The sequence below is a fragment of the Gastrolobium bilobum genome, unplaced genomic scaffold (assembly GCF_033153095.1).
Source record: "Gastrolobium bilobum isolate Gb01-03AN ecotype WA unplaced genomic scaffold, APGP_CSIRO_Gbil_v1 utg35275, whole genome shotgun sequence".
NCBI classification, from domain to species: domain Eukaryota; kingdom Viridiplantae; phylum Streptophyta; class Magnoliopsida; order Fabales; family Fabaceae; genus Gastrolobium; species Gastrolobium bilobum.
In genome coordinates this window covers 161,069-175,259 of record NW_026897206.1, presented here as the reverse complement: position 1 = coordinate 175,259, position 14,191 = coordinate 161,069, and the positions used below count along the sequence as shown (strand labels likewise).

General features: G+C 30.7%; 1 protein-coding gene across 1 annotated transcript; it reads right to left on the bottom strand.

Moving 5' to 3' along the window:
• Window positions 1–6,877: 6,877 nt before the first annotated feature.
• LOC133304892 (glycerophosphodiester phosphodiesterase GDPDL3-like) lies at window positions 6,878–13,560 on the bottom strand. The gene is made up of 9 exons (XM_061504970.1): window positions 13,343–13,560; window positions 12,466–12,759; window positions 12,048–12,169; window positions 11,400–11,901; window positions 10,281–10,319; window positions 9,883–10,167; window positions 9,221–9,351; window positions 7,869–8,352; window positions 6,878–7,256 (listed from the first exon to the last, which is right to left on the bottom strand). Exons 1-9 carry the CDS (start codon window positions 13,428–13,430, stop codon window positions 7,021–7,023), a joined length of 2,181 nt encoding a protein of 726 aa, XP_061360954.1. The 5' UTR covers window positions 13,431–13,560; the 3' UTR covers window positions 6,878–7,020.
• Between the last annotated feature and the right edge of the window lie 631 nt (window positions 13,561–14,191).

Below are 14,191 nucleotides of genomic sequence, written 5' to 3'. Positions count from 1 at the left end.
ATAAGTCAAATTACAATCTCGTCTGTCATACAGCAGAATTTAGATTTTAGATAGTCCATCTTTTTTTTTTTTGGTGAGGAGATAGTCCATCTTAAATATTATTAATTCTTTGATCATGTGTTTCACATAAACTTCATTCAATTAATAGTATTATTTTTTCAATAAATTAAAAATTGAATTTAAATGAATTAATTTAAATAATAGTTAAAATAAAAAACTTATCTTTTAAAAACATCAAATTGTAAAAAATTTATTATTAATAATAAATTTGATATTTAAAAATTTTGGAATTCTAAAAAATTACACTCAAATGAAAATTATTTATAATTATAATTATTATTTAATTTAATTATAATAATTTTAAATTTAATAATCAAATATTTATTATTAATAATAAATTTAATATTTTTTAATTGGTAGAAATTTTGAAAAATCACCCGATAAATAAAAATAAATTATGTTCGTAATTATAATTTGACTTGATAAATTTAATGTCAAAATAACAATATTAATTTGATTAATTTATCAAAATGATTAATTACATAACATTCTTTTGTCGATATAGTAGGGAAAAATTAACTATAAAATTATTATTATTGAAATACATTTATTATTTTAGAATTTATAGTGTTTTAAAAAATTAAACAAATAATAATTATTTTTTTTATTAATTATTATTTGACCTAAATAATTTAATGTTCAAAGTTCAAACCCACAAAATAATATTATTTGAGATCGTTAGAGATTATTTGACGCAGTAGAAATATTTTTTCCAAACACAAATCCTAAATTAAAATAAAGTAAATGGTTCATAAGTTAATGCGATTAAGGTTAGGGGTGTTCATCAACCGATCCAAACCAATTCAAACCGCGAAAACCGAACCGAAAAACCGATAAGCGAATAAACCGAAAACCGAAAAATCAGAAACCGAAAGAAAACCGCAAATTTTAATTGGATTGGATCGGTTTTTGGATGGGTTGATGAAAACCGATCCAATCCAAACCGATCCAATATATTAATTATCCTCTACTTGTCCTTTCTCCAATCATAGCCCAAAAATTTCTAAACTCAAGACCCATTATCTTATCAACTAAACCCAAAAAAAAACTTAGTCACGTCTCATCAACTATAGTATTGTTTACTGATATTTTTGTATTTCAAATTTTTTTTCCAAAGCCAATATATATAAAAGATGTTATTTTCACAATAATCATGAAACTAATTTTAGGATATTCAAAAAACCGAAAATCGATCCAATCCAAACCGAAAAAATTGGATTGGATCGGATCGGATTTGAAAAAAAAATCTAAACCGAATGGATGATTACATAATCAAACCGAAGGAATTGGATCGGATGAGTTTTGCTTCTAAAACCGATCCAATCCAGACCGCGAACACCCTAATTAAGGCAGGAGTCTCAGGTGTGAGCCATACATGAACAATTGGATAACTGCTATAGAGTGGGGTCCGGAAAGTGGTGGCCCACATACCCCACATATATCAAAGGTGTAGGCCCCGTGATGGCAACGTGCAAAACGGTACCGGTGATATATCGTGTGCAGAGAATACCTCAAATAAATAATGAGATATTTTTCTTCTTCATATTTTAAAAGAATTAATTTTTCCTATTAGTGATCTTTATATTTTTGTGTAGTATTTTTTTTTAATAAATATGAGCCCCCACAAAATGTGTTTATAACATAATAAAAAAAATTAAAGCCCATAAATAATTGGAATCAATTACCAAAAGCACGCCGTTTTTCTTTTTTATTAGCCACCTACTTATGAGTCAAATACTTCTCATCCTATCACTCGTTCTTCCTTTTCTTTCCTTGATAATTAATAAATAATATACTCGGAACATTTCTTACTAAAAATAGAAAAAAAATAATCCATTAATGTCATTTATCATATCTCATTTTTTATGATTAATGTCAAATGGATTTCACCTTTAATTATGTTAAGTCAATACAAAATATTTATAACCAGAGCACTGAAAATATACTCATAAATAAGGGGTGTATTTGAATGTTTGATAAGTGTGTTCATGAAAAAATTTAATTTTAACAATTGCTTCAAAAGTCGTTCTATTTTGATAATCATATGATAAGACATAATTGAATCATAATATTAATAATAATAAAATCAACATCAATTTTTTTCACGTAGGTATATATTTTAAGAATTTCTTGGCTTCCAATAATTTGATGTACTTAATAATCATTTTTTTTATATTTTTTCTGTTTTATTTTCAATATTTTATTACTTTTTAAGAATTTATATTCCTATTAATAGTAATAAATAATAAAATAAGAATTGAATTTTAAAAAGTGTAATACATAAGTAAAAATATAAAAAGTAATATCATTGTAATAAAAAAAATTATAACATTTTTTTAATTTAAATTTTAATAAAAAGAGATGGTGATTCATTATAAAGTAAAAGTAAAAAATTTCAGGTATAAGATTACCAAAAAAAAAATTAGGTAATAAATGAATTATTTTTTCTTAATTTTAATATGTAAATAGTTAATTAAGTATGTATAAATATTAAATTATTAAATAAATAAATTAAAGTCGTTTAATTAATCAAAATTATAATCTATTAAAAAAATACAAATAAATAATGGTACCAATGCCTTAATTAAATTATTATTATTTCGTTTAGCAAAAAAAATGGATAATGAAAGGGATGAATATATATTTTTTATTATTGGACGATTATATTACTAAGAGAGCCCAAATTAAGGGAAATTATCATTCATGTATTAAAGGGCCTAATCAAAGTTCACAATGAGTTAATGAACACCACATCTCAATATAAAATTTTAAAAGTATTAAATTTATGAGTCCTTTCAATTATATATTCCTTATTTCTTTTCAATACAGGATTTTATCATTCAGAATTTCCAATACATACTTTTTTAACTAGATAGAAAGTGAACAAAATTACTCTCTTGCACCACTTGCTTGTCACATATTCCCTTCGTAGTGGTCACAAATTTCTTTTATTATCATGGGCAGTAATCAACTTGTTGTGCGTGGAAAAAGGCTTACCCTAAAAATTTTGGTGGCCATAAATTAAAGTTGTTGATCTAACAAATGGAATAGCATTAATTTAGATTTCTAAATTTGTTTAACACTGTGGGACTATACAACCAATGTGGATTATATATCTCAACATGCCCCCTCACACGAGAGTCTATTGGGCTTGAAGAGTGGACAATGTAACAAGCCCAGCTTATCTGTGCTAAGAAACACCACAAGAGAAAGTGGGGGGCGGCGAGGCTCTGATACAATGTAAAGAACATTGGGATACTCCACCCCAAAAGCTAACTCAAAGGGTAGGAGTGCCCAAGACTTTATAAACTCCACATTAGTTGCACATACAACCAATGTGAGACTATATATCTCAACAAACACCAATGAATTAGTATTGAAGTATCTCAATGTGAGAAAATAGAAATTGCTTCAGCATCATGGAAACTAAGAGGAAAGACCCGATTTTCCATTCACGTAAAATTGGAAAAATTATAAATTTCGATCCATTATGAATAAACCGAAAAATTTGAGAAACACTTAGCAGCCCAAAGGTGAAAGAAGAAAAAAAGACGTTTACACTTTACACTATAAATAATTTTATTACAATTGAAGACTTAAATGACCAAGTTTTCCTAAAGCTCCTTAAATCAGGAAAATAAATGTATTTCTCTAGAAAATCTTTGGGGTCAGGTTGGATATTTGTCACACTATTCGATTTGAAATTAATTTTACACCTCTATGGGTTTCTTTCCCGGTTGGGATCATGAGAATACCAAAAAACCTGACTCAACCCGTAAGAATAATTAGAGTTATGGAATAAAATAAACAAATATATTTTAACAAGCACAGTTATCCCATATTTGTAATGCAAAAGAAACACTATCCAATAATGCCTTGTATAGAAACTTTACAAATTATTCAATGAAAAGAATTTGTCAGAAACTTTGATTTGTGACAAATTTTTGAAATTTTTAAATACCCATCACAAATTACGGACAAACAAATTTGTAGTTAATTAAATAAAATATATCGAGAAGGATAAACAAAATTGAATTTATTTCTTTTGGATTATTTATTTTTTTCAGAACAATACATCCAAAATAAAAAGCTTGAGCACTTTTTTCATTTAATTCAACATTTTAAATATACATATATAAGATTTAGCGGATGTACAGGCACGTCTACATTTAATGATTGGTGCAGTCATATAAAACTACGTCGTTTTATAGTGTGAAAATATTAAATATGAGGAATCATAACCATACACGGATGGAAATAAATATAAAGCATTAAATATGAGAAATCATAACCATACAAAGGTGAAAATAAATATAATATTTCCATTTCTACAATTAATTTTAAGCGTGAACTTCCTTTATCCCAACCAAAACAGGATATTTTTAGGTGACTGCACCAATGCTTTTATACAGTTACATTACAAATCATTTTGCCATATATATATATATGGTTCGTTTTTTCTAAAGTTACTTTAGACAACTTTATCTAATGTTCGCCGAAACGATATCATTTTGGGACAAAAATTATGGTGTATTTGTAAATATAATTTATTTCAGGATTATAATAGTCTTTATCATTCTAATTTTTTCATTTTTCAACCTCAAAACGATGTCGTTTCGGTTAACATTAGACAAAATTATCTAAAGTAATATTAGATACTTTTTCCCACACACACACACATATATATATATATATAGGGTTTTATAAAAGTTATGTTGTATGAAAAGTGATTGTGTTATGTTATAGAGATTCGTTTTGCGTGCCGAAGTTTTTTTTTTTGCTGCGGGCCCCACAAAATTTTGTGTGTGTAAGAAACTTTTTGTGGTCATGTTAAATGATAGATGATAAACTCATATATATATATATATATATATATATATATATATATATATATATATATATATATATACTTCTTTGATAACATTCATACCGAAACTAAACTACTTTTACATACTTTATTTAGAAAAAATACTAATGATATTAAAAGTTGAGTAATACTTTTTGTATGTTGTATAAGAGAAATATTATCTCCTACTCAAATAATAAATAGAAAAAAAAAATTAGAGGTGAGAGAAAAAAATTCTTGTGGAACTTATTTAAAAAAATATGAGTGTAGAAAATAATATTTTTTTTTATGTAAAATAAGAAAAGTAACTCCCTTGAAAGTTTGTCTGTATATTGTTTACAAACTTTTTAATGTCACAATTTCATATCTTTGATTTAATATCGCTGGTCAATTACTTCCCTAGTTTCAGAAACAGCTTTAAGTTGCTTTAAGTTTTCTAGATGTATTGCCTTTGCTTGAAAGGGGAACTAATGTTTAAAACTGATTTGAATGAAATCTCGCCATTTGTGAAATGCCTTATTATTTATGGCTATTTGATAGGTCTTGATGTTGACTTCAAATTTAATTCAATAATCAAGATGGTTGTTGGAGGCTTAAAGCGTTCATGCTTCATGAGGTATTTATAACAAAATTGAATCTAATTAAGATTATCAAATAATATTTTTATTTTTATTTTATTAGTAGGTCTTAAATAATATATTCCGATACTTGAACAAATTACATCGGTTTTTGAATGCTTCTTGTGCATTGAATTTTTTCAACTATTTCAATTGTTATATATACTATTTAATGTTTGGATTGAGCTTTCTTTTACTCATTCTTGTTGAAAGTAACAAATTTACCTACATTCTTAACGTATTCTCTTAACTATTTTTTATCATATTATTTACTTTTAGAAGAGCTTTCATTTAGTTTGCTACACTTATATGAGACTAGGCTTCCTAATAGAGGCGGGTATTTATTAAGTCAATGAAAGCTCAAACAAAAATTGGTATGCATGAATTTGACATGCTTAAACTTGAAGATTATTATCGGATAAATTCCAATAAAAACAAGTTCGAAGCTGCGTAGCTCAAATTTCATGAATGAATAAGGATAGATATATCTCTCTTACAATTTCTCTCTCTTTTTGGACTTTAATTTCAAATCAAGTTTGATCTATGCGTTCCCCTGTATTGCCCTCACATAACGTTATACAAGTTGACTTTTGTTTGTTTGTTTTTTATTTTGTACAAAAGAAACAATCATACATGAAGGGAATAAGATACAAACAACTTAATCTAAAATATATAATTTATTAATTTATTTTATTGTGTTTTTTATATTTTATAATCTCAATTGCAATAGATTAATACTTTAAAAAAAGTGACAATTAAAAAACCTTGTGTACGTTACTAGTTGAGATTTGCTCCAGATCAAATGCAATGTATTTTATGCATAAATGAAGGAGAAGGAGAAGAAAATGCACACAACAATTTTAATCTGAAAAACTCGTTCAATATGTGAGCAAAAATCACATGTCTAAAAAATTGTTCACCTTAAAATAGGATTACAAAAGGTTCTTCCCTAGTATATAATTGGAGGATTAAACACAATTCTTCACCCACATTAAGGATGGAATACAAAATTTGTCTCTCACAACGGATGAATACTCATTCCTTTTAGGAAGAGGAAATCTAATACTCACAATTGTTTTCAATCTATATTCTTGGTTCTGATTTCTTCTCATTATATAGATGGGGTGAAGAATTTCTTCCATGCTCTCAATTATTGAATATAATGTCATGCTTGAGACATGGAGACACACATTATAATGATAAGTTGCCAAAGCATTTAAGGAGGAACAAGATTCAACAGTTCTTGTGGGATTAGAAAATGTATAGGAATTGTTCTGCAACTTTTATAGAAGCAAGGAAAAAATTTCTCCACAGTCCAAAGGAATTTAATTGATAATGTAAAAATTATGTCATAATATAACTATCACATCTTACAATAGGACTATCATAATAAATGAAATGTTCCATTTCATAAAATACTAGTCATAGAAAGAAATTCCTTGGAGCTCACAAAGTAAATGCCATTGATGCTACACTTTGTTTCCTGCTTACCTTTCTTTATGCTGTGATTGGGGCTGGAGCTGCTGCCCTTAATCCAGGAGCAGCACTGGGAATTGGAACTTGACCAGAAACACCAGGTAAAGGTGCCTCTGTCACATTACTATCATTCAAGACTGGGAGTGGAGGAGCAGGTGATGGAAGGTACACCTTATTGGTAACTTGTTTTAAGAGTTTGCCCGGTTCAATAGGGCTCATATAAGGTGCTTTGTTGCCATGCTTTAGACACAAGTTCTCTGCAATAAGTAGAAGTAGAACAACAATCAAGTCAGCAATGAGGCTTAAATAGTTTCATACAATACAGCTAGTTCTTTGCAGAATTGTTCCTATTAGGCATGTAATAAACAAATCAAAGAAAAAGTGATAAGACTAACAAAATTTGTTAAGTGACAAGAATATTTCTAAATTTATAGCTTAACCAATTCATAGGGCGAGCTTCGAAGCAGTGATAATAATGCTCATTTGTGACCATAAGGTTAGTGGTTTAAATCTAGGAAACAGCCTTCTTGCGTGCAATGGTAAAATTGCATACAATCGACCATTATCCCCTACTCTCATGGAGTTGGGAAGCCTTTATGCACAAGGGTTTTTGCCTATTTTTATCTTAACCAATAACCATGCTGGCAGTAATCATGAGTGATGCACTGCAGACTACACAAAACTTTCAGCATATAGCTGTAAGATTATTAGTATGCAGAGTTTTTCTACTAAATTATAAAGAATTAGTATCCTCATCATGTAAAACTTAGGCTTTCCAGTTCTAGCAACACAAACTAAGGACTAAATTATGTCAATTTTCAAAAAACCTTGTTGAAGAAGCAAAGTTTTATATAGAAGTTTCCACTTACTCCTGTATCTATCAGCTGTCTTAGGGAAGTCAGTAATTATGCCATTAATCTTGGCTCCAATGACAAATGAATTTATCTCAACAAATGCATCTGAGTAGTAGTCCCATGCTTGAGATACAAATTCATTGCTGAAAGTTTCTACATAAACTGGGAGGTTAAATGATTTTAGTCTTGCTACAGTTTTTGTAGAGTTAACTAGAAATGCAGAAACTTCAGGAAAAACAGATTCCTTTCCAACCACCACAGAATCAGCAAATGTCTTGATGTCCTCAATAGCTGAAGCAACAGCATCACCAATATTCCCATCAACCTTGTAAACCCTTTCATATTTGGTTTTATCCTTGAATATCTTCAGTACAGAGCTATGAGTTGACTGAATCATAACTTTTTGGGATCCTGGTTTATCATAACCTGCTTTGTGTAAAGCATCAAGGACTGCATTGGTCACACTTAATCCCTGCTTCTCTGCAAGATAGGCAGCATTCTGATACCAAAAAGAAAAGAAAATGTCATTAACAAAGCATAAAAGGAATTAATCAAGGTGGAAACTGTTATGGACCCGTGTAAGGCCCATATACTTGAGAGGCCCAATAAAGGATGGACATCTGAATAACATGCGAACAACAGAGCAGGCCCAAGGGAAGGAGGCCCAAATGGTTCAAACCCTAAGGTAAATACTATAAATAGGAGATAAAGACCATAGGTATGGACTATTCTATCTCTACTATATTTTATGCAATCACAGTGCACACACACCACCCTCATTTCTGGCTAAGGCCTCATAATCGTGTACCGTGATTTGCTACCCCCAAGATACTTAGTTCATAGGTACCTAGAGAGAGAACAAGATCCTATATTGATCTACTAGCCCTTGGCTAGACATCTCTATCATACTGACAGAAAGAAACCATTTGTTAATTTGCTGAAGAACTAACCAATCATTCTTGATAATAATGAAGTACAAAATTGTCTAAGTAGCAATCACTTAGAATTTATGCTTATTCTAAGGAACCGAGGTTAGGAGTCATGAAATCAATAATGTGAAATTCACTTGAAGTTTTCAAGCAGCCCCTAGACATGTTGCAAGAATTAAAGATACTTGCAGAAACTAAAGAACAAGTACCTAATAATTACCTGTGTAAATTAGTTTCACCACATAATTACACTAAGGCTTTAAACCCTACAACAAACATTATCCTTTTTTGCTTTTTATCAAGCTAATTTTCTTTATCTAATGAAATATTCGTCATATGTTCATTGAAATAATTTATGATATGCATAGTAATGACCTATAAAAATCAACTGCTTACCCAAGAACGAATCCTGAACAAGATAGAAATGCAAGAACTAACCTCTATGCTGATCAAGATGCCAGAGCCTTTAGCCAAGGACAAAAAATCAGACAAGGTTAACAATTTCCCTTGACTTTTGAATTTCGGATTCCGGAGCAATGTGTACTTCTCATAAGGGTTCAATATTGAGGCTACAATGAAAAACAAAGAGGAGCAAAATTGAGCGATGTGTACATTTTTTGAGAACAAATTGAAATCATTTTTTTTTCCTTTGTTCTAATTTTCCAAGAACTTAAACTGAATGGGAAACCCTAATTATAATTATTTTGTGTTAGTAATTATAATTATATGGAACTTTTGGCTAGTGACAAATTTTAGGTATAAATGATGGGTCCGTCGCTTCTCATGTGACTGCTGATGAGAAAAGTTGCAGTAAATTTTTAACACTAGGATACACGTGCGGATCCTAGGATACACGTGCGGATTCTATCAAAACAAAAAAAAAAACAAAAAAAAACCAGGATTCGGACGCGTATCCTGTGTTGCTGCAAGTGTTCCCTTCTGCAGTCACATAAGAAGTACTTTCCCCATAAATGATTTGAACAATTTTAAATAGTTCCAAGTTCCCATTGATAGCCCCCAAGGATATTAAACAAGGAGGAAGAAGGGCTAAACAATATCACACCAAGATAATAAGCATTCAAGAAAATCATTCAACTTACGAGTCAATGATTTTATCTTATTCCATGTCAAGCTGAATGTGTATATGCCACTTCGATATTTTATCTCTGGAATAGTTGTTGTAAGGTTTTTGAATTTTGTTTCAGCAACTGTTGTGCTTTCTGAAAGATCTATAGAGCTTAAGCAAAATGGTATTCCATCCTTTGACATTTGAACAGGACAGTCAAGTACATCTGCTCCATCAACTTTAGCTTGGTTATATGCAAGGTCAGTACAAGCAGGATAGTCTCCACTTGCTCCATATTTTGTGATAACCAAAGTCTCCACTTTTGCATAAAAAATATAAAACAAGCAGGAACAGGTTAATATAGATGATTTACTTACTTGTCAACAGTGATGAAATGAAATAAACCAATAGAGAGAACAAAAAAAATTATACCTTGATTTTTGGCTTTTTGCCCTAGGCCAGAAAAACAATCTGCAGTAGAAGATGAGATTTCAGAATATGAATGTGATGCTGATTGCAATCAGATAGCATATAACTTATGATATTATTAGATAAGCATTCTAAACAACCAATTCAACCCACTAGCTTAAGCTAGTGGGTGAGGGTTTTTTAATGGTTTTATATATCTCAACACGCCCCATCACACGAGAGCTCATTGGGCTTGAAGAGTGGACAATGCACATGCCTACCTACCTGTGCGAACAAAGAAATTTCACTTGAAAGAAAGTGGGGGCGGTGAGGATCGAACCCGGTACACCGAGGCTTTGATACCATGTAAACAACCAATTCAACCCAAAAACTTAAGTTAGTGGGTGAGGACTTTTTAATGGTTTTATATATCTCAAGAAGCATAATAGTCTAAGTGTCTAGTATTGATTCACAAGGTATAAAGAGAGTTACATGCAGCTCAGCCTTAACAGATTATATAATCATCTCTGGCTTGTGTTTGTCTTCCGTACTTGCATGGATGTACTGAATAACATTTATTTCATTTAAATTTATTTAGGGATTACATATTCATTTTAATACTTGTACGTAGGGATGTAAATGAATTGGGATGTGCCAAGCTTTGGCTTAAATAGTTTAAGCCTGGTCTGATTTTTTAGTCTAGTGTTAGTCAAATTGTTTGACTTATATTTAAAAAACAAAAGGCCTACGCTTGTCATTTGTTTAAGTTTATTAGGCATTTAAGAATTAAAAAATAATTAACATAATATTATTATATTATTCAAAATTAATTGAATAATTATTTTATTTAAAATAAATAATATGATATAGACCAGGCCTTGTAAAAGAAAGCTTGTAACCTGCTTTCTAAATATACTTTTTTGAAAGCTTGAGCTTGTTCTATTTTACTAAATATAATAGGCCAAGTTTTGCTGATGTGGGCTGGACTTAAACCCTTGACAAGTCGCTTGACTCATTTATACCCCTAGTTTGAAAAATAATGATAAAAGATATGTATATTATATACTTCTACACAGTAAAATGACCACAATACAAAATAGTTCTAAAGGTACATATCTATTATACAAGGGAAACAAAACTTACTTATAGCTGCAGATGGAGTTACCGGGAAGTCAGACAGCACTCCATCAACAGAAAAGGTTGCACTATCAATGAAAGATAGGCACTCAGCCAGAGGATCATAGCTGAAATTGTAGCTAAATGGAACATCATTAACTAGGTCTGATACAAAAACTTGCAACCCTTCTTTATGAGCATCTGAGACAAGAGAGGTATGTGGTAGTAGATAAAGATCTGAGTCCACAGGCCATATATAGCCCTTGGGAACAAGAATTCCTGAAGCAAGTGTCTTGATAAATGTGAGATTTTTCAAGAGTGCACCATAATTCTGATTGGTTGTAGGTTCAATCTTATCCTGCTCTAGAAACCTGAAGATCAAGCTTGTTCTAGGACTGAAGCTTGATCTTACTCTTCTTAAGAAATCCAAATCAGGTGATGAGATGTAATTGACAGACACTTGTTTAGTAGAGAGAGACACTAGAAAATTTTCTACACTCAAATTCTGTTGCTTGAAGAATGTATCATGCTGCAAAGTATTACAAAAACAAATTGAGTCAACAACATAGATTAAAAGTCAGACCCCACATGTCTAAACTCAGGGTCTGCCATGAAACAAAAGAATGTATCACATTACCAACATTAGGACAAAGAGGCAAATACTCTTCAAGTTACCTGAACATTTAACCACAGGCCTGTTGATGGTGATTTTACTAATTTAGCTACATCTTCAACAGTGAGAATGTGAAATTTATTGCCATCAAACTTATTAGTTCGAGAGTACACTCCCTGAACAACTGTTCCAATAACAAGAAAATTATTAGTGATCACAAGCATATATCAAAGCAAAAATGGGAAAAAGAAATGGAACAAGTTTCCCACTTAGATGTTACGATCAAAGATAATCAAATCACCAAGAACTACTCTACTCCCCCACTTAAGAAATCAATGCCATTTACCAACCTCATCTTCTTATCATTGCAAATATCTTATTTATTTGATAAAGAAGATTTAAATTTTATCCAAGCAATTAATTATAGCCTAGCTGGTTTTAGAAACAAAATGATCTGGTCTCAAAATAGATTGAACTCACGGGAAACATTTGCTAGTTGATCGAAGTTGTAATCCACAGAAAACCATCCCCGGGTTAGAACTCCATTAATTGAGTAATCTTTTGCTTTGCCAGGGTATGCAATGGAAATATCAGTGGCATTTTCCAGCTTTAGCTCTGGGAAACAAATTCCAACTCCATCCTTTGTCAATTGCACATCACACCATAGGGTAACATTTGGACCACTAGTGTTTAGTGCCAAAGTATAGGAAGATAAACTTGAAGCTGGAAATATCCCTGAAAACCCACCACGTGCTATGACAAGTGGTGGAGATCCTGCATAGCAAATCAAAAGAGCATGTGAATTACTATGAAACACCATGGTCCTGATTTCTGAGTTTCCCAGTATATCAGGATGTGAAACAAAAGTTGGAGTCACATTTATGTATAAATCTTCATACACAAGGTTTAATTTCTGGCATTTGTTTATGAATAACACACATCTTGCAACAAAATTTTACTGCTTTCAAGAGATGAAAACCCATTAGGCAGTTAAAATTATCTATTTCTGGATATTATTTGTAGTTCATTATCTTGTCTCTGTGCTTTAACTTATTATTGATTCAATATAATGAAATGGTTTACTTCTTATTTTCTCTTCAAGATAGAAAAAATTGATGACTTAACATTACTATGATCATTGCAATAACACTACTAATATATATTATATTGAAAGTTTGATTAATACAAAATGTTGTTCATTAAAACAAGACTCAAAAACTCTAGAAAGAACATCAAATACCCAACTTCCTTACAAGCATGAGACGCAGCAGCAACACAGAACTAGCTAGCTAGAAGATGAATGAGAACCGCATGAAACATTAGAAGACTGAATGGAAACAGAATTAGAAACACGCACCTTGCAATGTTTTCCAGCCAGAAGAAGATACCAATGTTACCAATGAGTACAGAAGAACAAGTACAACAAGTACACGAGAGAGAGCCATGAAGTGCCACAAAGATTTCAAATCTTACCAAGAAAATCCTTATCTAGGATTTAATACTTCTAAGGAGGCACAAACTTGTGAGAATTATGGTGTAGTTCTAAAAAAGAAAACCAAAAATGAATGCCTTGACTTTAGAACTTAGCTATGATGAACTTGAGCTATTCATCTAGGCATAAGACACCCTTATCTCAACCTTGGTTCCTTGTCCTTTATTCAAGTCTACTTTGAAGACTGGTCAAAACTACATGTGATGCCCCTTTACACAGTTACATGCTCACGCGGTTTTGGAAGTTTCATGCAAATGCTTTCTAACTTACAACAAAAGTTAGAAGCTAGAAAAAGTGAATGGAAACAATAACAGGTGAGATAGAGACAAAGATAAGAGAAAGGGAAAGGGTCAGTTATCTAGTTATGTAGCACTGTAACTTATAGATGCTGCTAACTAACATTTCTGCATTTATATCTCTGCATTAAATAATCACTGTTGCACTTCCTCTTTTATTACCAAATAAATCAGGGGCCAGAAGTTTTCTTACAATTTCCAAGTGCTTATTTATGTGTTTAAATGTGTTTTCTTTTTAGGTTTTTGTATGTATTTGAATTTCCAAGTTATTATAATATTGTTTTTAATTTTTTTTTTAACAAATTGTGTCTAAGTCACCTATGAATGCTTTTTTATTTATTTATTTAAATCTGGTATTTTTTTATTTTATTTTTGTGTGGAGTATGTTTAAATCTGATACTAAAATAGGAAAAGAAAG

Bases quoted from the DNA above. Each gene is read 5' to 3' on its own strand.
- LOC133304892 (XM_061504970.1), bottom strand. From the start codon at position 13,430: ATGGCTCTCTCTCGTGTACTTGTTGTACTTGTTCTTCTGTACTCATTG. The intron at 10,320-11,399 runs GTAAGTTTTGTT...CTTCTACTGCAG, and splicing joins AACTCCATCTGCAGCTATAA to ATTGTTTTTCTGGCCTAGGG. The intron at 8,353-9,220 runs GTTAGTTCTTGC...TTTTGGTATCAG, and splicing joins GCATCTTGATCAGCATAGAG to AATGCTGCCTATCTTGCAGA.